We start from the raw sequence: 27684 nt of genomic DNA on the forward strand, positions 1-27684 counted from the left end.
ATTGAAAACTAGACATCCGTCTTGCATATAATCATTTCTGTTTAAAATATGACACAGGCTACATAACTGACAACAAGGGGATGGTAATCTGAATACTTACCCAAGTAGACTATTTTATGTTTCCTTATTTATTTTTCATCATCTAAGGAAAACAGTAAAAACAAGAAAACAAACATATGCATAGCAATGATGTTATTCTGTATAATGTGTTTTCTAGCTGCCCTCAGTCAAGAGGACGTTTCTGCAATACCCTTCTGCTTTTTTTTTTTTTCCCCCTACCTAAAGGGAAAAATAGTTTTGCCTAGCCAAGTCCTGTGTGTTATATGCATGCACAAGAGTATGTTTTTGCCCTTTGATTCTTAACAAAGAAATAGATTGTTGGTCTAATCCTGCTGCTTTGAAATCCAGGTCTGGTTTTTCTCTTGTTGACTCCTTTAGCGTTTTCTGTCACAGATTTGAGTCTCAATGTTTGATAAGCTTCAGAAAGTGACCCACTGTTATTCATGTGGCTAAATACCGAGACAGGAAAAGCAAAAATGGCCCTGTGTGGATATGCTACTCACCGTGAAAATGGTGGTGATTACCTGACTTTACACTGCTATATACCTGTATACAGAAAAAAACTGTAGGAGTTTTGGTTTTTGTGTCTTTTCATAGTGCTGATTGGTGCTGCAAAAGGTCAAAACTTGAGAGGTTTTGAGTACAGACGGGGAACAGTATCAAACATAGCAAATCCCAGACCAAAAATACTATTGCTGGCAACCTAGTCTTGTCTGTGCTAGAAAGGTTTTGGTTTTTTTTTTGTTATAATTATACTGGCAAATTTGTCATATTTGGTGGAGATATAGCTTGCAAAAGCAAATGAAATTACACGAAGTGTGACCACTTCTGGTGGTAAAAGGTATTTCTTCGCTGGGAGTGATAGTCGTAGTTATAGTTGCATAGCCAAAACCTTTTTGTTGGAAATTGAGCCTGAATTCTGTTGGGTTACAATAAAAGGGTTATTTTGATTCTGGGGAGTTGTTAGTAAAACTATTGGTGTGTTGTGTGGATCTGAATACAGACTAAGATACCATGCAGAGGAGGTAAAGGAGGTTAGGCAGACAAGCAGGGTAGGTAGCAGAAGGAAATAATAAATAAATGGCATTTATGTGTTGTGTAACAAGTACTACCGTGTCTGTGCTATGTGCATATGTAGATCCCTGTGATTTTAAGTTGTTCTAAAGCTATTTTTTAACATTGAGGGATTCATTGTTAGAAGTCCATTAACAATTCTCTGCTATCATGCTTGAGCAGTCTATTAGTCGTTCTCACCTCTTATAGCTGGTCACAAAGGCCAGTCCCCTTGCCTCTCTCTGCTTCATCTTTTTTATTAAGTTTATTAAAACTAGCCAGATTATACTTTCTTATGGCACAAGCTGTGCTTGGTCCATTCATTATGGTTTCTTATCTTGGCAGGCAATCTGAATTGAACGGCAGCTAGTCCATTATGCACATATGAAGCCCATCACTCCTCCAGCAATGGCCAATTCATCAAACATTTATCTTTTGCCCTCTGAGCAGTGCGTCAATTTGCTTGTCAATCCTCAGCCTTGGTTGTTGTGGAAGATGGGAGAAAAATTACTTTTCTTTTCCCCCTTCTCACTGAACTCTAGTAGTCAAAATGGGCTTTACACTACTCACTCTACAAGCTTGTTACTCCCCCTTTCTCTGTGCAAAAAGGGGAGGGGTCAGGTTACTATCTGAATTGCAGAGTGACAGATTGATCTAAGATACAGTAAAGCTTTCATTATGGCACAGCCTTTGCACTTGAATTTGCTTATATTTCCATTATAATGCTGTTTTTTAGAGGGTTTATAAATAGGTTCTCAACTTGGCACATGTAGCTAAGAGGAGCTTTTAAGAATAAATACATTGTAGGTGTTTAAGGTTTTTTCTTTTTCCTTTTTCTTTCCTTTTTTTTTTTTTTTTTTTTTTTTGGTCCCAAACAGGTAGGTTTATATTTTGTAAGCCCCCCGGGTTGTTCTTTTGCTATTTCTAATCACTAACACTTCCTCAAATTCTTTCCAGTTCCAGAAATGGCAGTGTTTGCATCTTTTTTTAAAATCCTTTTTTTTTTTTTTTTTAATTGAGACTGAATTCCGTATTAAGATTAGGGAAAAAGACAAACGAATCAGGAGACACTCACATCAAAGTGTTTCTCTTAACTCCTCTAACCTTGTTATTCTTCACTGAATACTTTCAAGAAATTTTACCAGAGGGGTGCTTAAGTCTGTACTTAGAAATATTACTGAAGTGATGCAACCATTCAACTGCAGGGACTTCCTAGCGGTGTCTTTTCCAGAATGCCCTTTGATAAAGTATCAATGCATACAGTCAGTTGCTCTCTGCTTGGTGATTTTTTAGCTGTGTTTTACAAACTCTATTTTGTTATATAGTGCTTGTTCGATCATTAGATGACTAAAAGCTCATTTTCTGATCCATTTTGTATTTAAAAATATTTTATGTGGCTTATGTGAAAACTGCCTTGCCAGAGGCTACAGTATTACACTGATTGTCACTTTATTTAAATTTACACAAAATTGTAGCAGTAATATCATATAAAATCTTGCCATGTTTAATCCTAAAGATGTAATATAAAAACTTCAGCAAAAAGAAGCGTAACATAAAGGTTAAAGCTTGAGCTGTATTAAGGGGATATCCTCTCAAGTAGAGCTGTATTAAATACACTTAGTGAAATCTGAGACTTTAAGAGGTTCATTAGAAGGGAAGTTGAACTGCGCCCCAGTCGGTCTGGTGGCTTCATGGTAGAGTTAGGCCAGGAAAATAAATTATGGTCTTTTCTTTTTTCTTTTTTTTTTTGACTAGAGTGTTGGTGGAGAGAATGGTGGTAAACTGACTGAATGGTTGACTCTAATAAGTTTTTGTGAGTTAGTGAAAACTGTAATTGAGATTTTAATTTTATTTCACCAGGTAAATAATCCACCCATATGGCACATAGCTGTAACAGTTTCTTTTACCTTAATGTGGCAATTTCTTTGAATTTCATTGCAAGACTTTGGACAAATAGGTTATATTCATCCCTCCTAAACATACATACTTCACTGAGCCTCACCTGAAGTTCTGATTCACCTTCTGGAAGTGCCCATCTTTTGTCACTGGCTGTAAGGAGTTATGAGTAACTGAGCTTCTACAGATAGATGAGATAAATCTGCATTGTTTCTTGACAGGTAATACCATCATCTGAGGAGCTGCTGCTTAATAGCAAAATCTGTCTCAAGAAATTCTGCATTTCTGTTTTATAATTGCTAGGAAAGGGTTTGAAATGTTGTGAACTTAACATTTAGAATTCAGAAGGCCTATTTTGTCTATCATTTATTGATCCTGCTTTTGTTTGTGTTTTCTTTGAGGTTTGGGGATGGGTAGTGGCTTGGAGAAGTTGAGTAGTTTGGGCTTTTTTTTTCTTTTTAAGCGATGGAATTTGCTGCCTAAGACTCAGAACAAGACTATAAAAGATTAGATTCTGGGTTTTCATGAATCCTCACTATTCAAACGTGCTTGCATAGCTCTAGCTTGTGATTGTTGTGCAAGATCTTTTCATCCCAATCTTTTTTGGTAATAGTGTCCCACGTAGTCTTATATGCTTTTGGTATGCAAGGAAAGGGGAAGAACGAGGGATGGATGTTCATTTTATTGTACGTGTGAAAGTTAGGTATGATCTTTATATGAAAAGACTCAGAAAGTAATTGTAGATCGAGTTCATAACACAGGTTTAATATTTTCTTATGGAAATCTTTTCTTCCCAGGTACTTAATGATTCTGCTCATTTATTTCTTTCTATTTTCGCTTTTACTGGTCATATTCACAGGCTTGCCTTAACTTTTACTCAAAGAGCTGCTTCCAGATATTTTTTATCTAGCAACAGAAAGCTGGAAACAGATTGACCAGAAGTGATAGAAAACGCTACCTCTAGATAGCCTGCAGAATACTAACATTCCCTCTGATATTAGGCAAAATAAAGCATTTCATGTTTTGGAAATATTAGTAAGCTTGTTGTTCATTGAACAGAATTTTGTGATTCTTGTTTTATGACTTGTCTGGTCTAATTTGTGGCCTAGCCCACACTAGAAATTTTAGAGGATCTTTACTTTCCCTAGGACCCTTTTTTTTTTTTTTTGGTTCTGCTTTGGTCTGGAAGTGGTGTCAGAACTGTCCGTTACATCCTCCATTCTGTTTTCTTTTTATTCTTTTTAGATGTATTGTCATGCAGAAAAATGGGTATAAACACTGAGTAGGACTGCAGAAAAGAAAAGCTACTATGCTTCAATAGTGTGGAGGTCATTTTTTTTGATATTTACTTGTAGTTTATCTGCCATTGCTATCTCTGTGTGCAGGAAATACATAAGCCTTTCACTTTCACAGTATTTTTGTGATTATAATCGTAAGAGTGTTGTTTGTTTTGTGTTTGGTTGTTTTTTTGGTTTTTTTTTCCTGGAATTTGAACTGAATTATAGCCACTTTATTTTTTAAAAAATGGGTTATCTTTCTGTACTCACAGGTGAGAGGAGTGTTTAGAACAGAACCCTCCAAAGCAGGTTTGAGAGTAGAATTCTGACAGAGGCCTTAGCCTGAGAGAGTTTGCACAGAAGATTCACTGAACCTCTTCCACCATCAGAACAGAACTGGAAATGGCTTGGGTTTTTCCTGTTATTTGTATGTGATATTTCTGATTAAATGTAATTTAAAATTGAACAGGAATCAAAGCGAGTAAACCTGAAACGGTTTTGCATTCCCAGGGAGTTATGCAAAAACTAACTCACAGACGTGCCTGTCTTATGTTTTTTATGTATAGCATTTATTTATTGCTCTTTGTTTTGTTTTGGTGAGGTTAAGTCAAAGGACGAGAAGTCAGGAGCTCTGGGTTTTATTTCTTGTCTCTTAGAAAATTGCTGGAGGTCACCTTTCGTTAGTCACTTAACCTCTCTCTGCTTTACTACAAAATGGAATTTTAAGCTCAGCAGGTTTTTGAAGAGTAATTCATTAATGTTTTTTAAAAAATGCTTTGTGCTCCTTGGCTGGCAGGTGCTGGAGAAATAGAAATTACATTTCCGTTCTTTAAATACTGAAATTATCTAGTACTAGGGTTCTCGAGTTGATTCTGCTCTTCTGTAATCTGTTAAACCATAAAAGGCAAGAAAAAAGGTATTTTAAAAAGCTCTTGTTTTGTAACAGCTCTGTCTTTAACTTCTGGTAATGGCTATCTCTTGTCAACAGAGTGCAAATCAATTTCAAGGCAAAAGCCAAACTCTCTCATTTACATATTGTTAACTGCTCTCTCTTTTCCTGTTAAACAGGAGGAAAAAGTCATTAGATATGAGGCAGCTGTCTTACTAATGGAGGGGTGGGGTAAAATGTGAGGAACGCTTCTTTTTCAGCATATACTTCTGAACAGCTTGTTCTTCCGAACAAGGACAACTGCGAAGTACCAAGGTTTGTCCATTACTTGAGAGGCTTCTGCTTTTTTTCATTTATAAAATCTCATATTTTCATTGTCAAATATTACCAAAATGCGAAGAGCTGCTCTTTAATTTCATTGTAACCAAATCCCCGACAGACCAGAGTGACTGTATGAAATAGTGTAGTTGACAATTGCCATGTGTACACATAGAGAAAAAAATCTCTGCCATGACATTCCTTTATGATTAAAACTTTGTTACAAACGATGAATGAATTATGGAAAAGAAAGCTGGAAGAAATCATACCGATTAGCCGAAGGACATGGATAAAATGACATTTCTGAGGCCTCTGTATTCTAAAGGATTATTTACTGTCTGCTTACAGAACATCTTAAGTCGTTTTGCAGAGGGAGTCAGTTTCCTGTTTAGCGCAGTGTTTTTGTAAGCTAATGAGGGCAGAGCGTGAGCCATAGGCAATGATGCTGTGATATTAGCTGTGACAGGGAGCTTGATCATAATTATCTTAACGAGGATAGGGTTAATTACAGTGGAAACGTAAAGTTTTTTCTGTTTGAATGAGGCGGCGCTGAATACGTTGTGATGTTTTGTCGGTTTGATGTGACTTTGGAAATTGCAATGGAAATCTCTTGGCAGCACTTGCTCTCCTCTGGGAGCACAGTGTGAGCCCTGCAATGAGGTAACTGAGATGGTACCTGTGGGTGAGATAATGGGCAGCTTTCATGTCATTAGAGCAGGGAAAAGCAACCTGCAATACACCTCAGTGATGTTTATTAGCCCTTTGAAACTAGGGAATACAACTGCTTGCCACTGCCCCTTCAGTGCTGGTTGTATTGTGGTGGTAAGATTGTGTGTCTGTTTTAATATACCAGTACAGGGAGACAATTTTTCTGCTGTGAACTATGAGAAAACAGCACAGATTTAATTTTAAACTGATTCTCTTTCTCGGGGGATTTCCCTCTTTTTAGACTCCTCTCTCTTAGGGTGTTTGTTTGCTTCTTGCTCTACTGTGTATATGTACACACTCCTTTTGTATTTTATAACGGGCTCCTATGGAAATACTTGGAGTACATTAGTATAACTATCTTACTCTCATTAAAAATAAAATTCCAGTTTTTGGTACTCATTTCTACCTCAGCTTCTCAAAAATGCTTTCTATATACTAATTCACGATTGCAATCCTTTCTTGAGTAAGTGATGTTATCTCCTATCTGCAGGTAGGAAACTGAGGCACGTAGAAGTTACGGGACTTGCTGAAGTTTCTACCATGAAACCTATTGTGTGGATTGTACTTAAAACTTCTAAATTGTGGAGTACAACTGCTGAGCGATATTTCCTTATGTACTACGATGGTAGAGATTGTTGCCTTGAATTTTATAGCTAGTATCACTGAATGATAGCAGGCACATTTTTTTTTCCTTTTTTATCAACTGTCTTGCCAATTTTGTTTTGGGGCTAGTTTTTTCTTCTATTTAAGATGAAAACATAAGAATTCCGTGAGTAGCAAAATAGCATATGGATGTAAATTTATGTTAATGGATACACACTCTCTGTACTGTGGCAACCCCTCCCATCTCCCTGGGCTTTGAATTTAGGTGATTAAATCGCGAAGTGCACACTGCTCTGATGACATGAAAACAACAATTAATAAGCAACCCTCTGTGTAACACAGTTCCTTTTTAACTGAGCAGCTAATAACATTACATGGCAAAAATTATCAAAATCAGACAGGTGTAAGGAGATTTGTGCACAATTTTCTCTGCCTATCTATGAAACTAGTACCCTTGTGTTCAGCCTCGGCTTGTGAAAGAAAGGCGGTTTCAATGGCAACTCCCTCTAGTGTTTCAAGGCCTTTTGTCCCACTTCATGGTTTGTCATTTTGTTTTATGCCTCCCCTGCAGCAGTTTTGGATGTGTGCTTTCTTCTCCTTGCCAGTTGCCAACCATTTTCTGATTCTCATGATAACAGTATTATATTTGCATAACATAACTCAGTAACAATGTGTATTTTGATGCTGACACTGACCAGAGCCCAAGCACTGTTTTTTCACAAAGGACCTATTAACATCCCATAAGGCTCTGTGGTGTTGACAAGGAGGTGGCCCTCTCTGAACTCCTTTGGCAAGTCAAAGTGTCTTACATTGAAATGTGAGGTTTGGAAATAATCCACTCTTTATATAATAAAGAGAATTTAAGGGGAATTTGCTAAACTAGGTTTGTCAAATAGACTGAAATGAAAACTTATAACAGCTTGATAAACTCACTGTTACTTCCTCTGGTTTATTTAGCCTTTTAAAGCTACCTGGGGGAAAGCACTGCCTGAAATGTTTGCTGATCTCTCTTCTGATCTTGACTTTGGCAACACCAAATCTGTTGTGACCCTCTGCTGAAATAGCTTGCTTCATACAGCGTGCTATCACAGCTCTTTAATGGAGGACAGTTTATGTAGGCTGAACTGAGTTTTTCTGAAACAGCTTGTTAAAGGCCAGTGCAAAAAGTGCGACTGTTACTGTGACGATTGTTTCAGTATCATGTTTATAATAGAGACTTTTGTTCTTTCAGCTTCAGAAGTTGTAGTCTTAATGCATCGGAATGATATAGATGTGCCATAGGGTGTAGGCATGACAAATTTTCTTCAGGTCTGGCTGCCCAGCCTCAAAATGGCATTAGCAATAGTTGTAGCCCCCTTTCAGAATGCCAAGTCAACAAGCTGTGAACGCTTTGGAGTCCTTGGACTGAAATACACTGTTTCACTGTTGTGCAAATGTTACTTGAATATTCATAGATTTAACGTACACTACCCAGTGTAAAGGTCACAGACTTGATTAGGTTTTTTGTTTGTTTGGCTTTTTTTTTTTTTTGGCTTGTTTGAACCCTCTACTGTGATTTATAAGTAGTCAGTAAGTTGTATCTACAGAAGCAGTCTCTTGGTTTTGTTGGACAGATGAATGTTAAATTGTCTAATTTGAAACTCATATACTTTCTTATGGTATTTTTATTTTCCTCCAGTAGTAGCATCTGCGGAACTCTCTAACAGGCACCTTGGCTGTATTTTGATCTTTGCCAAAAAAATGGGAGGAGGGTGAGGAAATCCCTTCAGTATAAATGTCATTGGAAACTGAATAAATAGTATAGACTGCATCTCCCTTATTCATCACATTTTATAAAACAGCCAGGAGATACAGTGATGATCTTCCCACTGGTAGGCATAGTAGATCAGCTGTCAAGTCATGCAATCTCAGCATATCTTTAGGTGTCTGGTAGGTGAATGAGCTGTGAATGCATGTCTGTGTGTATGCTCTGTATACCATGCGTCTTAGTTGATTAATGTGTGGGTTTTTTTTTCCTGTTGGAATGTGCAAGCATTAAGAATAAAGTTTGGAATAGATGCCTTAACAAGGTACCAAAGTGGTTTTTTTAGGTTTTTTTTCCCTGTACTTTACTATTAGAGGAATGAATACCTCCAGAATCTTGTTTATTTACAAGCCATCTGCACTTAGGTGTTGTGAAATGCTCCTTTTTAAAGCTGCTCTTTGCAGTCTGACCTGTGGCTTGACAGTGGGACAGTAAGTTCTGAAAATAAAGCAAATGCCTTTTCTGTCTGGAGTAATTCTGCATTTTATTTTGTAGAGAACGTTTTATTTCATTTGCAGGGACTCGAGAAGCAAATTAAGTGGTAAATAAAAATAGAAAAAAAAAATCCTTTCTCCATTTCCTATTATTGCATGTAAGGTAACTGCTAAGAAATGATACTTGAAGTTGTATTTATTATTGTTAGCAGGGTATGATATTTCTTGGCAGAAATGATGGATGACAACTTAAATTTGTGTCCAGGGAATGAAGGTGAACTGTGACAGAGTTATTTATCTTGGGAATGGAGGTTAGGGTCAGGCAAGGCTGGGTGCCTGAAGGCACAAGACATTGACAAATTCATCCTGCAGGCCCCATATCTGAAGCCTTTTGTTTTGGATGCTGGCTACTCACTAAGTGACCCCCATCCTTCATCCTGCCAGTATGTGAAGGATGTGTTGCAGTGCCAGCACTCCCCTTGCCACTAATGCTTGTCATTCACTCTTCTGACAGGCCCAAACCAAAACTATTCCCACTCCTGAAAGGGAAGGTTAAAATATTTATTTCAGCTCATAATGGCCTCCCTGATTTAGTGGAGTATCATTTTTCCTGTTGCCTTTGTCGTTTGCAGGTCACTAGAAGGACTGAAAACATTCAGTTACTTGGAAGAGCTGATCTTGGACAACAACCTACTCGGAAATGACCTTCTGTTACCGAGGTTACCCCACCTCCATACCTTAACGCTCAACAAGAACCAAATATCCTTTCAAAGAAATACCTGCAAAATGTCAAATGAGTTTTATGTGTCAGCCAAATTAAAGTATGTGAAATATAGTTCATGTGCAGACAAAGCATTCTCTCGTTTGGCACCTGGAATACTTCATAGTAATTTATTATAGGTCATTCATAAATGAAATGCACCATTATATCTTCCTGTTGCTCCATTTTAGTGAGAGATCTAAGTTATGGCTCTGAAGAAATCTTTCTAATAGATAAAATAGAGAAAGAAAATAATGTCAGTGCTACCAGTGTGCAGCAGTTCCTGTGTTTGCTTGGGGTTCTGTTGCAGGCTGACCTCTAGTGGAATAGAGAGCACAGTGAAACGCTATCAAGTTTTTACACTTCAAATAGCTCTTAAAACAATAAAGTAAAATAAAATAAAATAAAAAAACCAAACAAACAACAAGAAATGGAATGCCTTTCTCTATTTTAATCAAGTTGGTGATATGCACAATTTGGTAGCTGCTGTGCAACCTCAGCCGTAAAAGCAAGTCACTGTGTTCTTGGCATTCCAACTGTGTATGAATTCATATATAATACTGTTGAAATCAAGGTCTTAATACATTAAAGTATTTAGATGGATGGTTAAGTTCATTCGTAACCAATCAGGCACCTCTCCATATGCCTGAAGTTAGTGCCTGCTTAAGTTTATTCAGAATAAATATTTCAGCATTTGCCTAAGTACGCTGCGGAATCAGAGCCCCTGGTCTCTAGACTCATAGATAATGGTCTGTAAAAACTAATTATCTGCAAGGACTGGGCATGGACTTGATTATTAAATAATTTTCCCATGCTTTGACCCTGATGGAGATTTGAAGATGCATAATACATGGTTTTACAAAAATGAAGGGTGATCAAATCGTGGCCAAAAGGCCAACTGAGGCCTGCAGAGTCTTAGAGCACAGACCATGAAAGCCTTCTCCTTGTAATTGCAGTGTGAGGACGAGGCTGCTCAACTGCAAGCTTTTATTACAAAATATTACAGATAATGTAAACAGAGAGCAATTTACCTCCTACTAAAGCAAAATCCTCCTACTGAGGAGAATAAAAATAACTGCAGATTCTACAATCTCTGCACTTATTTTTGACTCTATAAATAAATAAAAATCAGCAGAGTAACTTTTATTCTTGGGGCTTGGGGCTCTGGAAATTTGCCAAGAGTGTCTCTTGAGAGGAGGTGATCATTACTGTACTAGGTATTTGTCTAGATTTCTGGTTAATGCCAGGATTCTGCGGGCTGGATTTGAGTAACTGGTTTTATCGTTTGCTGCCACAGTAAAATCTGAACTGGGCGTGCTTTGATGAAGAATGTACAAGAACATTTTTGCTGATGCTGTGGGTGGTGGTATGTCTGGTGCAGCATATATCCTTCTATAGAGCATGAAATGTAAATTTGGCCATAAGACACAAAAGCAAGTGAGTATATTTGTCCTTTGAGAGTGTGTCAAGAAGCTTTGCACTTACCAAAAGGAGGGCAGGTGTACTGACTAAGAATTCAGTGAACAAAATCAGAGCAAAAAAAATTATCCTGTTACTGGTATTCTTTAAAGAATTTCTGCTGGTCTCACAGACGTACTTAGGATACTATTGTCAAGTGAGTAAGCTCTCGAAGTCAATGATAACATGATAAAAAGGATTTGATCTGTCCTGGGATTTTTTAAATTCAGTTTTAAAACTATGAAGTTAGAGCTTTGAGAGTATTGAGCTACTCAAGTTATAGAAATAATGTATACATTTTGTAGTGTACTGTCAATCATTTAACAGAAGAGCTGCAGAAATACTAGTAAACACCTAATGTATACAAAGTGCCCAGAGAAGAAAAAATACTTGCTGTCTGTCATTAACGTTTTGCACCCTAGGGACTAGTGCTCTCTTGCAGGGAAGCTACAGCAGTTTCCAGAAACACAGAGAACTTCCAGATTCCTCTCTTCAATGTGGATAGCATATTTGAAAAAGGTCTATTTTGAACTTGAACCACTTCTTTTAATGAATGATTTATCTATAGAATTCTTCAAAAAATGTTTAAATAAAAATGTACATTACTTAAAATGTACATTACAAATTAAATTACATTTAGTTACAGTAAATAAAAATGTACAACATCAATTTATGGAGTATTACCAGGTATACATAAATATATACATATGGAGAGAGATAAGAAAACAAATAAAAAGTCAAACTGACCCCTGTGAAAACTGGAATAATGTGTAAACTTTAAAACTCATATGAGAGCTTTCCTGAGTATCTCTTTACTGTATTACTGTACTCTGCTATTTCTCTCCTTTTATTTTGGCTTCATTTTGATTTAGATCCTGTTTTGATAGTTCTGATAAGGGCTTTCTACTCCTTTTGCATGGTTCACTTATTGTGTGGTGTTTTATGTGTAAATAACATTTGGCCCCTCCTAATGTAACGTCTGGATACACTATATAAATGTGAAAGCTTATCTCTAAATCAGGAAAATACTTAGAAGAATCATCAAGTATTTTTTTCTTCAAATAGTTACAGTTAGGCCACTATTAGTTTTTCTACTAAAAGCGGAAGAAGCAAATTTAAAAATTACTATTTTAAAAACAGTGTCCTCGTGTGATGCTTCAACTTTTCTGTAATGTGTAATCTGTGAAAAATATTTTAAAATGCAGCCTATATAGCTGAAATACATAAAGGGTAGTTATCAATATTATGCAGTATTGGATTACATATCTCTAACATGCTTTTTTCGTGTTATGAAAGTCTGATTTACTTTGGGAGACATATCATCTTAGTTTCTCTATCAGACACAATGGATGGCAGAAAGCAATCCAGACTAAGATGGATGGATAGTAGGTAGGAAGTTGGTTTTGGAGGACAACTCGTGACTGCAATCACCTATGCTTGTAACGGGAAGACTCATTTCTCCTTTTAAGTGTGTTCACTAGGTACTAAAAATCAGTCAGGAAACTTCCAAATAGATTTATTCCTCTGCATGTGTTATAGCAGTGTGAGATTTCATGGCTTTTCTCTGTGCTAAACATGACTGGTGTTACAGTGGAACTATGTAGTATAGACATTTCAATTTCCTTTACATTTCAATCTTTTTAGTATCTGTTAAGACTACTCAAAAAAGCAGCAGTGATAGTTTGTCAATTATGTATACCTGTATGCTGAAAATTAGATGGTGTTCACTGCCTCACTTCAAAGTAGACATGTCTGATAATGAACCAGATCTGTGGTTTCTAGAGAACCAGAAATGTAATGTGGTTGCAGCCATAGAACCATTTGTCCTTTTTCTCATGTTTGTATATCTAAAAATATTGAAACCAGCTCTTCAAATCTGCAGCTTTGGAACCATGGGCTTTCTGAAATACTCTTAAAAGCACTGGCAACTCCACCTAGACAGAGAAAACTAATGCTACTCCAGTAGGCAGAATGGGATGTTTTTCCCAAGTGTTCAGTATGCAGGAAGCTCTCCATGAGATATATAGACTTAGTTAATTACCACCTGGACTGCACCTTTTCTTTCTTGAGCAAAATGGTTTTGAAGTCAGTGAACAAGGCCTTATCTCAAGGCCTTATCTCTGTACTGGATAGGGTTCAGGCCAGAATGTGGCATACGAATGACTGCGCGTTACATCCTATTGCACATAGAGAAGGGGAAGATGCATACTTGCATATCACAAGCCATTTCTGTGGTTATCCAACCTTTAAGACCTAGCACATTCTAATGGAAAAGCGTTCAGGTGGCAAAGATCTTTTCACACTGCATTCAGAGGAGAATTGGTAACTTCTGTTTCAAGGCTATTTGCCTGTAGAATTGCTTGTGGTTGCTACATCGTGTTTGTGATAAATTTAATTGGAGCAAATGTTTCAAATGGATCTAAATATAGGCACCTTGTTCATTTATGACTCTGGTAGAAATGCTATCCAGCTGTTTTAATGTTAGGTTTATTGCAGCACCTGCATGACAGATGGTTAGTTGGCAGAAGACTTTTGAATGACAGTTTTGGGTCTTTCTACATGGCGGTCTGGAATTCTGTGTGATACTTCTGATATTCTCTACATACGTATTTCAAAAATATTTTGAATGTAAAGCTAATTGCTCTTTACTTTATCTCTTTGCTTCCAAGAGCTTCTAAAAGAAGTAATTGTAGAAGGCTGTTAACATGAAAAGCTCTCCTGCGACTCTCTTGGAGAAGTGGGATGGCTAAAAATTTGAAAAGACTAAGTATAAACTTTTTGAAAGAAAACGGTGGAGCAACTTGAAAAGCACTGAGAGAGAGAGAACAAGAGTGGTCCTATAAAGTCAATGTATTTGAGTGTGTGTAAAAAAACTCAAATAAAAAGAACTACTGGCAGAGAAAAAGTTTACAGAAAGAAATCCCAGATTCTCTTGCGTACTTCAAACTATACGCAAAAAATAATTGAGTGGTGAGATAGGAAATACGTATAGGTTTGTTTGGACAGTTATATATTAGCATAGCATTTTTATGCAGTTATATAGAATAATTTCATTTAGAAACTGGTAGCAAAGATTGTATATCTGCATAGGTTTGACCAGCAGTTGTCCCTGAAGAGCAATCATGAATACGGTTTTACCAAGAATACTGGTAAGAGAAGAAACAGTATGGAGTTTGAGGATGACCAGCATCAGTCCTTAGTACTTAAAGCAGCTGGGCCCTTATATTAAGCTCTATAAATGATTCATGTAGTGTCTGTGCCCTGAAATATGCTGGAAGGACTAGTGAAAGGACACAGCTAAAGAGATTCTTGAGAATACAGAGGTCTGGTATAGAGGAACCTGTGAGACATTATCTAGTAGTCTCTGTGTAATTCCACACAACCTCTCAGAAGTATAACAGAATGGTCTTTTTACTATGCTGACTGTCACAAGACACAGCTTAGCATCAAAATGGCTGTCCCTGCTTATGGGGTTCTGAAATTGGTTAAGCAAAGTGGCCTCATACCATCCACTCAGAGTTTACAACTTTGACAGTGTTCAACTATAATATTCCCTGGGGACAATTTAACAGACTCACACCAATCCTTCCTTGGTGTAGTAGTCTTGAATACAATGGAACTAATCTTTGAAGGGTTTGTAAGGGGCCGTATTTCTGACTAGCACTAGAATTTAATTCCGGGCTGCAGGATTTTCTAAAAAAAAAAAAAAAAAAAAGAAAGAAACAAAAATGTAATGAGCTTTACATAGACAATTAATTCTTAGCCAGAGAAGAGAGATGCATCCTTTGCTTTGGGCTTTTGTGGTTCTTTTTCCTTCTGGAGAACCTCAGAAATTATGGTATTGGGTACTATACAGTAAATGAAAATAGGTAAGTCAGAACATACTTATTTGTGGGATATTTTTGGTTATGTAAAACTTGCAAAAGATTATATTGCTCTGCAGGTTAACTGGACACACCATAGTACTATATTTTTCAAGTAATTTTATTGCTAACGTCTCAGTGTTACTGGTAGCATTTGTTTTTCTGAACAGGAAATATGGTGACATGGTCATATCCTTGTGCATATCCATGCTGTGAACAGTCTACTACAAATATGCTATGTGTGGTGTACATAAATGTGAGATAATTAAAAGCCTTAAAAAAGTTAATTTGAGTATGAGAGATACCAAGTTCTTGTAAATGTCTCCCTAGTTAAAAATAGTGCAAGTAGTTGGTATAGTCTTTTGGTGAGGAGGAAATTCTGAAGTCAGACTGGTGTGCTTTTGTTAATTATTTGTGGAGGCCAGGTTGTGTTTTTGGAGGGGACCACTGTTGTATAAATGCTGAGAATTAATGTTTTAGCTTGTGAGCTAAAGAGCTGAAGAGTTTAAAATTTTTACTGTTATAAATTTTTATTATAGTCAATGTCTGTTAGAAAGAGAGGCATGAATAGATTGGTAATGATGGCACTTTAATTGTCATAATAGTGACACTTTAAAACAGTTTTCAAACAATAGACGATAGTGTAAGTAATTGCATTACTGTTACGTATTTACCTGGTGACCAGTGATACTGACTTCAGATCAGTTTAGGCCTGTTGTCACAGTGCTTTAAATAAATTTTCACAAGCACTGTCCATGGATTTATTTGTGGCTTTCCTTATTGGAGAGAATGGAGCCGAAATTGATCTTAGAAATGGCACAGCAGGATTTTGCAGCTCTTTGGCTCTAATTGCACCGATATTGCACTCCTTAGGCTGCAACAATAAACCATAAAAAGGAATCTGGCAATAAAATTTCAGACTTGCTTTTGATTTTCTCCCTCTGCATTTTCCTAGCATTGTTTTAGGAAAACTTTACACTTTTGATGGCATCGTATAGTTCCAATATTGTGATTAAAATAAGTATATGACACGCTAATTAACTAAACAGTGCACAGGAAGTGCACCATGACTCATGACTCATCTGAGAAACACTTAATCATGAGAATTTGAACAGGATATCATTTATTTTTTCCTACATGCTTTTTCAAGAATAACTGTGGTGGCAGGTGGATGTGGCTTCCTGGAAAAATAATCTGTACCTTGCATTTTGTTTTGTTTTTAAGATGGATGAGAAAAGATAGTTGAAGTCCTAAAGAACAGAGATCTTAATTATTTTATTTATGCTATAACTGCTGATTCTGGTACAAAAAGCTGACTATCATAAGCCACTGGTTGGTTTGTTCTCAAGTGTTGCTGTTGTGTTATTTTTGGGCTGTCCAAGCAAGCAAAACTTCCAACTTTTCGTTGAATTATTGACCTTTTACTTTTGAGGCGATTATGTCTGATTCTTGGGATTTGTCCTGTGCTCGCGTTTCTGTTTCTGTTGCAGCTGAAATTGAAGTGATGCTAGAATGCTAAATATTCATTTCAGTAGAAGGAAATGAGTAAATGATAACAAAGAAAATACCTGAGGAGTCTCACACAGAACTGCACAGTAAGAGGTCTGTGTGTGATTCCCGGACATCCTTACCCACGATAATTTTTAGGGGTATGTTTCTACATGTAAAATCGATGCTCAGGGTTTAGAGGGGAGATATTTGAATCTAGAGAGATTTAGATTTTTGAGATGCAGATTATCAACTACTGTTACTTACCCAAAACTCTTTGTGAATTTTGTGTTTCTGTGTTTTGCTTTCCATAAGACTTTGATACGTAGCCTTACACTTTTTTGCAAAACTAGAGTGGACACTGCTCTTCATCATTACATATCTAAATACATTTTGATATTTGCCTCTGTATCTACATGGTCAGATGGGAGTTAGAACACATGTCATACTCCACATTCAGAAAATTACTGGGGAGAAAAGCTTCTACCCCAGAAAAAGCTCCACTGAATTGCCAAGCAAAAATTCTGCATGTTTACTCCATTCAAGAATAAAAAAGTTCTGTTGATTTTTTTTTTTGTGTGTGTGTGTTTTCCTTTTGCTAGGAATTGGTCAGATACATGCTAAACCTTGCAATAGCTAACCTCCTGTGTGTGATTACTGTTATGGAAATAACTGTCTTTTGTAAAAATAAAATATTTCTCTCAGGGAACCTTTTTGCAACTTAAGCAATCCTACAAGAAATTAAGTGTTTCTCCTGGCTGAGGGAGGGTGCCAGATTCACGCACTTCTCTAACAGTCATGGGAAATTTTTTAAAAGCCTCTCACTTGAACATGTGTGTAAAAACAGTTTGTGACATCACAGTCACATACTTCCTGAAAAAAATTATGTATGAGCTTGAGCTCCAGATGTGACAAGACAAGAATTACCACCAAATTTTGATTGGGAATTCATCCTGGCTAATGAAGATGATGTATATCATATGGTGCTACAAAAAGACAATTTTTCTTAGAGTCTGCTTGATTGCTTACTGATATATAGCATTCCATAAAGTGACTTAGCAAAATTCAAAATTAGCATTTTTACCTTTTTAATTAATTTCTAACTAATTTCAAACCCTTATTTTTCTCACTCATGCAAAATATTTTTTTAAGGTCCCTCAGACCTTATGGGACAGAACATTAATTATGAGTGTATATGCATTGATTTTAATACATTAAAATTAGTAATTGTCAGCATGATCTTCGTGTATGTTTGGAAAAAAAGTACAATTTCAGACTTACAAAAGGAAGAACATGTTTTTAACAATGAAGCTGCTCTTTCCACTCTGTATTGCTTCTGTTGCCCTTAAGATATTGAGGTGAAGAAATAAAGTAAATTCCATCAGCTAAAAATAACAAAGATAACAGAAACACATAAATCAAGTATAAATAATAGCCACACAAGTGAACTGAGGATTTGAAACAGTAGTTGTGGTCTCTAACAGCAGGAGTGGATAAAAACAGAGCAATGAAATACCCTTTAATAGTTTTGAATAATTATTAGTATTGTCTAAGCCAGTCAATTTTTAAACATTGAAAACTTTTTACATGCATATGCATAGTGTCTTTTTTGACAATCGTGCCTTTTTCTTTGCATATAAATTGAGGTAAATAAGAATCATAGAATGGTTAGGGTTGGAAGGGACCTTAAAGATCATCTAGTTTCAAGCCCCCTGCCATGGGCAGAGAAATCCTCCACTACACCAGGTTGCTCAAAGCCTCATCTAACCTGGCCTTGAACACTTCCAGGGATGGGGCATCCACAACTTCTCTGGGCAACCTGTTCCACTGCCTCACCACCCTCAATGTAAAAATTTCTTCCTTATATCTAATCGAAATCTGCCCTCTTTCAGTTTGAATCCATTGCCCCTTGTCCTATCACTACACGCCCTTGTAAAAAGTCCCTCTCCAGCTTTCCTGTAGGCCCCCTTTAGGTACTGGAAAGCTGCTATAAGATCACTCCGGAGCCTTCTCTTCTCCAGGCTGAACAGCCCCAACTCTCTCAGCCTGTCTTCATAGCAGATGTGCTCCAGCCCTTGGATCATCTTCGTGGCCCTCCTCTGGACTTGCTTCAGTAGCTCCATGTCCTTCTTATGTTGGGGACTCCAGAGCTGAACACAGTATTCTAGGTGGGGTCTCACAAGAGCTGAGTAGAGGGGCAGAATCACTTCCCTCGACCTGCTGGCCACGCTCCTTTTGATACAGCCCAGGATACGGTTGGCTTTCTGGGCTACTGGTGCACATTGCCGGCTCATGTTGAGCTTCTCATTGACCAGCACTCCCAAGTCCTTTTCCTCAGGGCTGCTCTCAATCCATTCTCCGCCCAGCCTGTACTTGTGCTTGGGATTGCCCCGACCCACTTGCAGGACCTTGCACTTGGCCTTGTTGAACTTCATGAGGTTCTCACAGGCCCATATTTCGAGTCTTAGGGACTGTCATACTACACTTTAACAAAACAATTTGCTTTATTTGATCAATCAACTGGGTGCAAATGTTTGAATATTGTTATGCTTAAACCTAAGCTGTGGTTTTAAATATTGCAGTGATTAAAACACAGTTTAACTTTTGTTTGCTTCTTTGTTTTAACATAGTTTACAATATCGAAGCTATATCATCATTATTTATGTTCTGTGGAATATGGTTAAGTTAAAAAGCTTTATGGACACCAAAATATGAGGCTATTTCAAGGAAAGATTTTTATGCTTTACAAGACGTTAAAACTTCATGTGTAAAATACTGGTAACACTGAAGTTTTTAAGTTGCACTTAGTGAAGCACTAATTCACAAATACTAATTGAGTAATTACAAATGTGTTGCTGCGGCATTCAAAGCATTTATATGCTGGGAGTAAAAGCGGGTTGTTGTGGTTTGGCTTTTTTTTTTTCTTTCTTTTTTTTTTTTTTTTTTAAACTCATTTTCCAGTGGACTGAATATATTAGTGATGAATGTACTGTGAAACTGTTTGTTTCCATGCTGGAAAAGTTTCATGGCTCCAGCAGTTGCTAGCCATTTTACCACACAGCATCCATCATGTTGTCAAAGTTTTAATGTTTTGTAGTGAACCACCTAGGAGAGAAAGGAGAAAAGAATGACAAAACAGCCAAATTCTTTCATTCCGTGCCAAAAAAGTGACCAAAGTTTATCCCTGTTTGCCCTTGGAACAATTAATGTGACATTTTCCCGAATGCCATACTAAATTTGATTGTCAGTTATTGAAATGTATGTTTAAATCAGCAGTGATGCAACTCTAAATGCTTTTTTCATTAATGTCATTGAATCCTTAACCCACAACCTCTGACACATAACAGAATTAGAAAGCCTTTTGGATCATTTGGCTGACGTTGTGCCCTCACTACAGTATCTCAGTTTGCTTGGAAACATGGCCTGCCCAAATGAACTGGTCTGCAAAGAAAAGGATGAAGATGACTACCAGAGGTACAGGTTAGTGATTTCACTTGTTGATATGATTAAGACATGTTAGTTTTGTTTTATTACCTGAAAAGCATTGAACTAAAACCAATTCAGAGTCTCAAACAAACATCTACTTTATTCTGAAAGCATTGTGACATATTCTGCCATGAAACACCTGGGAATTTGAGTATCCCCATTTCAATGAGATTACTCTCAGGGAACCCTATTTCAAGAAGTATTTTAGTGGTGTACAGCACATGTTTGAGTTGAGAAGGTGGCCACAGGATTTCCTGAATGTGGGTGCTCATACGTGCCTACTTATGGCCTTTCCTTCTTTAAGGTAAGGCAACATTTACATACACTAAGTGTGGCAGTCAAAAAAACCTCCACAACACTACATTCAGATAGCCAGCTGCATTGTCTTCTGCTAGCGTTTGATTATGGTGATTAGTTTCTTCTACTGTAGTTATCAAGGCACTATTAAAGAATACAGAACAACTCACTCCTCCTGTATCGTGCTGCTTAACTCAGAGCAGTTCATGTTTAGATTCAAATAAAAAACCCCAAGCTCTCTCTGTAACATAATTCTAATGAGCTAGGTTGCAGAAGAGATAATCTGGAAATTAATATGGAAGCCTGATAAAATACTGTGTGTCCAATTGAAATGTTGCTAAAAATTGCAAAGGTATTTTTTAAAAATAAAAGTACTTATGACTGATGATGACTGTGAATACAGATCCAAAACTTACGTAATGTCTGCTGAAGTGACGTCATTTTCATAGTGATAACTTTTAGGCAAGGGAAGCTTTGATTATTAAAAAAAAATAAAACAATCATTGGATTTCTTTTTCCTTGGTCACATCTGATACAAGATTTCAGTCTTTGTGTGCTGGCATTTTTCACATCTGCTGAAAATGGCTGTCTGCGGCAGGTCAGAGCCAAGCAGCACTGGTCACCATGCTGCTGACCTTGCAGAGCCTGAGCTTACTTCTTATTAGCAGATTACCCGCAGCATTCAGAGTTATACAATAAAACTCTGATTTTATCTTCATGTAAGCCACAATCTGCTATAGGAGTTTGTATAAAACAATACAAAGTGGCAGAGACTAAAAGCAGGTTTATTGGAAAGTAGCATGAATTCAATGCACCAGTTTATTGCTCATAAATGCTGTAGGTTGAAACAGCAGCACAGCTCTTCCAGGTATGCATATAGTTTTTTTTGTTCCAAATTTTTGAGAAGGATTTCTAGGTTATTATCAGCCTGAAGACTTTTACCTTGTAATGATTCAACTTTTGAATCCAGCTTAGCCGTAGCATTTTGGTTTTCACCAAGTAGAGCAGCCTAGATGTAATAAAATATTTTCCTGTTTCTTTTACACTTAAGTGGAAGGTATGCCTACTATCCAGTTTATGAGAGTCTAATAGTGCTGTCTCTATGTAAATTTATGTGGCATTTGCACTAGAGAACTGCTTAAAAAATGAATGATATTTCTACAGTTTACTGTTTTTCACTTTAAGTATGTTTTCTGACAATATGTCTCCTATTAATCATTTAGGCAAAAGTAGTACATTAAAGGAGCCATTCAGAGACAAGAACCCATGGTTCATTTAGTGCTATCTGAAAAAATTCTTTATTGATTGACATCCTCTGTGGTTATGTGATGTAATATTTATAATATGTCACACAGCCATACATCAAAACAAGCATGTCTGTTGTTTCATTTCATAGCAAAATGTTGATTTCAGGGAGGTCAAGGTAGTTTTAGGTCACATCGTGGCAAACCACCGTGGCAAAGTGTGAAGTGATTGTATTCTTGCATCTACTGGAAACTGCAACGTTGCTTCCGTTTTCTTTCCCCTCAATTTTTCCAAAACCTAGGTATTTTTTTTTCCTCATTAAACTAGGTTAATTAAAGCTCTTTTAAGAAAGAAGAATTGACTTCTAATTAGTAGAACGATTTATGATTCTACTGGTATAATGAAAGCTTCCTGATCCCGTTCCATAATTATTTGTTACATTAGATGAAATGTGTTTGCCAGACATTGTTAGACTCAAAAAACAAAAGCATCTACCTACCTAATCTATCTTCAGGGGAATATATTCACCTACATGGTGAAACTGATTAAAAGTACTCTGCTAATCTTACTCTGAGTAGCTAATTCAGTTTTGAGTACACATACTGAAGCACCTTGGACACAACTATTTTCCTCCTTCCCCTTTTCCTCCTTATTTCACAGATTTAACAGCAGCAAGCTTTCCCGAGGAAGAAAATTGTATCAAAAATATTGCTTCAAATCTCAAAAGCAAACATTTGAAATGGCCAGTGTCAGCTTTTTTGTTATGATTTGACGTAACTTTTTTTTCATAAGATTTTTCTTTTTCTGAGAAAATTCGTCACATAGAAAACATCAAAAGATTTCATTTCAGTGAACCTGAATTATGTAAACATTTTGGTTTACTATAAACATTAAGTGGTTTTGTTTTGTTCTGAATAGGAACTTTTCTGAAAATTTTTGCAGTGACTGTTGGAACCACAGCTTTATTTTTCATTGAGCTTTAATTTCATTTGTACTGAGTTCAATTAGAGTTCAGGCTATTTAATTCCTCAACCAGAAAGAGAAAGGTGCTGGAAATCAAAGCTTTACTTAATCTTCTCATTCCAACAAACTGAAAAGCTCTGTAAACCCTTCAAAATCTCAACCTTAAAAGTGGAAAATCAAATTTTTAAAAACTCAAGGTCCAGTGATTTACTGTGTTATTAGCAAAAGAGATAAGAATTAATATTATATCTTTAAAAAATAATTAGTTTTTTCATAAATACTTGAAAAAATATATAAATATGTCGAACTTAAAATCTGGTTCCTCAGGTAATCCGTTGGTATACCATTTCTATCAGTTTCAATACAAAAGCTTTTTTCTAGTTTTTCACTAAAAATAGGTTTTATATAAAAACATTGTTGTAACTTTGAGAAAAGGTAGTTATTTTTTTTTTTCCAAGAAACATAGTAACATTTGAGTGGGATGTTATTTTAGAAAAAGAAAGACCTATTTTTTTTTCCATCCCTGTTAGTCCTCCTTACCTTTCAAGTGTGTAGGAGAACAAATTGATAAAACATTTCTGTTATTGGAATTTTTGCTTGGAGAAAAGAAAATGTCAAGTTCTCTTCTGCGATATTTTTCTAAGCAAAGTTGTGTGGTTCATTTTAAAAACTCATGTTTTTTTCCATCCTTGTAAAATGGCTTTAGTTTCTTTCTGTAAAAAAAAAAATAAAAAAATTGTAGTATAAATTCTTACTTTTTATCGTATTTTTTAAGCTTTCTGCATTTGGGAGGTGATATTTTGTAAAGGGCTATCCTGGGGGTGAGGGCAAGGGAAAGCAGAATATCCAAAATATAATGATGATAGGAAAGTTTTAAAAGCTTTTGGCTCAAACAGGAAGCAACAAACACAGAAAAATAGCTTGCAAAACTGTGTGTGTTCTAAAATAACCTATTCTATAATTTCTACTTTGAAGATTGCGTGAAAGCAAAGGTCATGACCTGGAGATCAAAGTAACAGAAGTCAACACAGTAATTGCTGGTTGCTTCTCTTGTACCCACACTTGGTCAGTCCTGTGGGTGTATTGTTTGCAGGGAAAACTTCAAACGTGGTGTTACTGAACTGTGAAAAATCATCTGGGTCAGAATGTATTACAAAGCGCTTGCTAATGCCGCAGGTGACCTCACCTATTTTCATTAAAGCGATATTATTGTGAAGGATGTATGCCATGTGTGAAGTTTTCAGTGCTTGTTCATTCTTCTTTGCTCCTTATTGACATTTCCTGGAATGATGCATTCAGTAAGCGCTGTTGACATGGAAACAAGGGCAAGTGGAAACAAATGCCTGAGTTTATTTTAAATTAGCTTAGAAGTACGTATACTAGATATGCTATCTTTGGCAGGGGGAGCAAATGGTGATAACCTTATGAAATCCTCTTAAGATATAACAGCAAGAAAGGAAGTGCATGCGTTTTGTATGGATTAACTTTTCAAGCTTAATCAGCCATTCCCATCCCACAGGTTTGATTCTTTGAAATGCTGGGTCTTCTTGAAGCATTTTCAGTATCCTTGCTGGTTTTTTTTTATTGTGGTTTTGTTTTGGTTTATTATTATATGGTCTGCTCATCTATTTTAAATAGTCTTGTTATTGAATTTGAATGGTAATATAAATACTTAAATACATATTCAAGAAGCAATACGACACTAGACGTCCTCACTCGGTACTCGGTATATGTTTTTTATTTACTTCATGAGATGATTATACCTGTATAATCTATGAATCTGTGCTACTTCACTATTTGCATGAGGCCTTGTCATTCCTACAGTTCCTTGAAGCAAAAAAGCTGTCTTCAATAGTCATCAAATAGCCACAAAACTTCCATCCAAGATTAGCCACTGTAAGGGTTTATGAGCAAGGGCTATTATAACGTTTTTGTTCAGCCAAATAAATAAAGTCCATAATACCCCAATTTGTTCATATTAAAACATTAAGTCAAGAGATAACTATAATTATTGTTACATGTATAGACAGAGATTTTTCTAATTCATAAAGCTATTCGCTATATTGAAGTGGAGCAGAGGATGTTAAAGTATTAGGAAGCGATCTGGATGGATTTCTGGGTGACTTGAGAGCCCCTCAGAATTAAATGGTCATCACCAAGCAGCGCCAAGTTTGCAGAGAGCATATGTGATCCTCTAACATACCTTATGCTAACATCACACCCTCTCTTCAGGAAGATACTGGTTTAAGTTTGTGACCTGGCTTCTTTAACTGTATTGAGGAAGTTTCGTTGCAGATCAAAATTCTGCAGCCAGTAATATGTTGTTTGGTTGGGAAGGGGTGGGGTTAGGGGGTTAACTTTTTGGTGATGCAGAAGAAAGTATTACAGGAGATAATCTAGTTCAGTGTCATAAACATGTTTGCTCAGTCCTTCTGTTTTTTTGTTTTCATGTCTTCCATTTGAATGCCGATGTAACTTTGCCAGCTTCAGGTTATTTATGATTTCTTGTTTACAATAATGTAACTGAGACCATAAACAGTCCTTCAAAGTTTGAAATAGGTATACTATTTTTATGTTCCGTGATTGTCAAAGAAAGGAAATACAATAGCACAGAAAATAGAAAAATGAAAGTAAACACTTTCTGAAACAAAGAATTTGTTGTAGTTATGATACGAGTAGAGCTAGACGTTTCTGCATTCTTTGAGCAAATATTTCTCAGTTTTTCATTTCTAGATTAATTTTGTGTTTTAAACTTAAATATTGACTCATATAGTACAGTTTTATATTCCAGTATTTGTTAATAAATGTACACAATAAAGTATGATACAGAATCTAGTTCTTACCATAGCCTTTCACTAAAGGTTCAGTGGAAGAATTTATTTTCTCTGTAGCTCTAACATATACAAATTTACTGTACTTTTCTTGTAGTAGAAGGAGAAGAAAACAACCCAAAACATTCCTTCCCCAAGTAATTTATTGCCACTTTTAAGATTTTCTTATAGTGTGGCTCACGGGTGATGCCATTATCTTTCAGTATCAGAAGGCCAACCATGTTCTACAACTTGTCTGCTTTTCCAAGGGAGGTAATAAATGAATTGAGGCCCTTAGACGCTATGATATTATGTGATTATTTTCTTTTTTTTTTTTTTTTTCTGGTTATGGTGTTCACGCTCTAGAATAAAAAATTCCTAGAAGTGTTTGATAATAGTAAGGAGTGTAGTGTACCGAAACTCATTAAAACTGAAGGAATTTTTATACCTGAATCTAAATGACTACTGAAAAAATAGATCAGAATAAAATTACACAGTATCTATTTAACAAAAATAAGTCGACATAAAAGTTATTCACACCTGTATGTTTGCATTAAGACTGACAGATTTCTTTCACATGTTTAAAATAGGTTTGTTCCTTTCTTCCATGTGATTCTTTAAGGAACACTTACACATTCTCTTTGAACCCTTTTGCTTTACCTGTGAAACTCTCTCCTAAGATTGCGTGAACCATCACTGATTTTTTGGGCTTAAGGGATTAATCAAGGACTACATTTTAAGTAATGACTGCTACACAGTAGAGAACTAGAAATATACACAGAATATACCTGCAAGGTAACTGACAGGTCTTAGTTTCCCTGTTTGTAAGGCAGAGTTAAGACAACAAGTACATGATTCATTGAAGGCCGTAGAGTGAGTCAGTATCAGACAGTATTTCTTTATATAAAAGCTATAATTGTGTATTGTTTAATAAATACCAATAGCTGATCTCAAAGCTGTCTTTGTTCTGTCTCTTTCTGAAATCCAACATGTTTCTGCAAACAAAGGCTTTGCCCCATTGAGCTTTTGCCAATGCCAATAGCAGCTGAATCCCAAACTCACTGTATTCCTTTGCAAATGCCCCCTCAAGCCTGTCCCCCTTTTCCAATATCTTGACAGGTCTGTGTAAAAACTGTTAAAATAATACTAATCACATCCAACACTTACCAAATTGGTAAATGAATTGTTGATCTTTATTGTCATTTTCACTTAACTAAGACTGAAATAACATGAAATGTGATATTCTCCGGTCTTTTTTCATCTCTGAGTGTTCCTGTTTGTGTGTGATGGATATCTGTTATTAGCTTATTTTCATGGGAATCTTGGTACTGGGAGTCAAAGCAGAGAGAATACTGAACAAAAAAAGATACAACTTTACTTAAATAGTTCATTTCCTTAATCTATCATGAATTAGAAGCTCAGTTTACAGATAGTGATAAATGGATATCTAAGCACCTTCCTGGTGTCTCTGGTTTTATTCTCTCTCTGGAGCTCACCTTTACCCTCATCACTGAAGATAATAACCTTTTTTCACACCACTGCAAAGATGTTAAAACCCAGTTACAGCAGTCTCAGAGCACATGGAGCAGTGCTAAGTTTCAAAATAACAAAAAAAACCACAAACAACCAGGAGTTTTGGGCAGGGAGGCCCTGCCCCCCCAACCTCTAACCTAAAATAAACCTTTCTAAACTTATAATGTAAAATTTAAATGGATCTTTCTTCATTAAAGGGTGTTCTCTTAACTAGTGATTTTACAAGTCGAAAACAGGTGCAATGTGTCATGCAATTTATGGATCCTAGTACATGCCATAAAGTATTTTATGATGGCTGCATTCTGTGTTATTAGTAGCTGTCTTTTTCTGCAGCCATTGGTGTTTGATAATAGTCTTAAAACACCCAAAATTACTTACCTGCAAGCAACATTCCAGATAGTCCCTGTTGACAGTTTGAATAAGTTTAGTGCCCTTTTGTTGTACTTTACCTTCAAAACAAACTGATTGAACCATCAATAGCTCCTGAAAGCTGACAGAGGCATGTCATCTGGTCTAACCCTCTGATAGTAGGTTATCTGTGGGAGTTAACCTCCCTGCATTGTTAACTGAAATGTTTTATGTACTATGCAACTTTAGGATACTGCTGTGATAACCTTAGTAACTATGTCATACATCACAGTAAAGAGATATTGTGCAACAAATAACCCTGGATTAAATTTACAAGGGTTGAATTTATATTGTAAAGTGTTCATTCCAGGGCTTTGGTAATCCTTTCCTG

General features: G+C 36.3%; 1 protein-coding gene across 3 annotated transcripts in view; it reads left to right on the plus strand.

The window, feature by feature from the left end:
* Nucleotides 1-27684, plus strand: part of LRMDA (leucine rich melanocyte differentiation associated) — a 688129-nt gene that overhangs the window by 373815 nt on the left and 286630 nt on the right. For all 3 annotated transcript variants that reach the window (XM_086616874.1, XM_086616875.1, XM_086616876.1), the window contains 2 exons: nt 9675-9801; nt 19952-20091. In XM_086616874.1, coding sequence (XP_086473000.1) covers nt 9675-9801; nt 19952-20091 — 267 coding nt within the window. The remainder of the gene's footprint in view (nt 1-9674; nt 9802-19951; nt 20092-27684) is intronic.

Source organism: Tauraco erythrolophus, chromosome 9, assembly GCF_009769465.1.
Source record: "Tauraco erythrolophus isolate bTauEry1 chromosome 9, bTauEry1.pri, whole genome shotgun sequence".
Taxonomy (NCBI): domain Eukaryota; kingdom Metazoa; phylum Chordata; class Aves; order Musophagiformes; family Musophagidae; genus Tauraco; species Tauraco erythrolophus.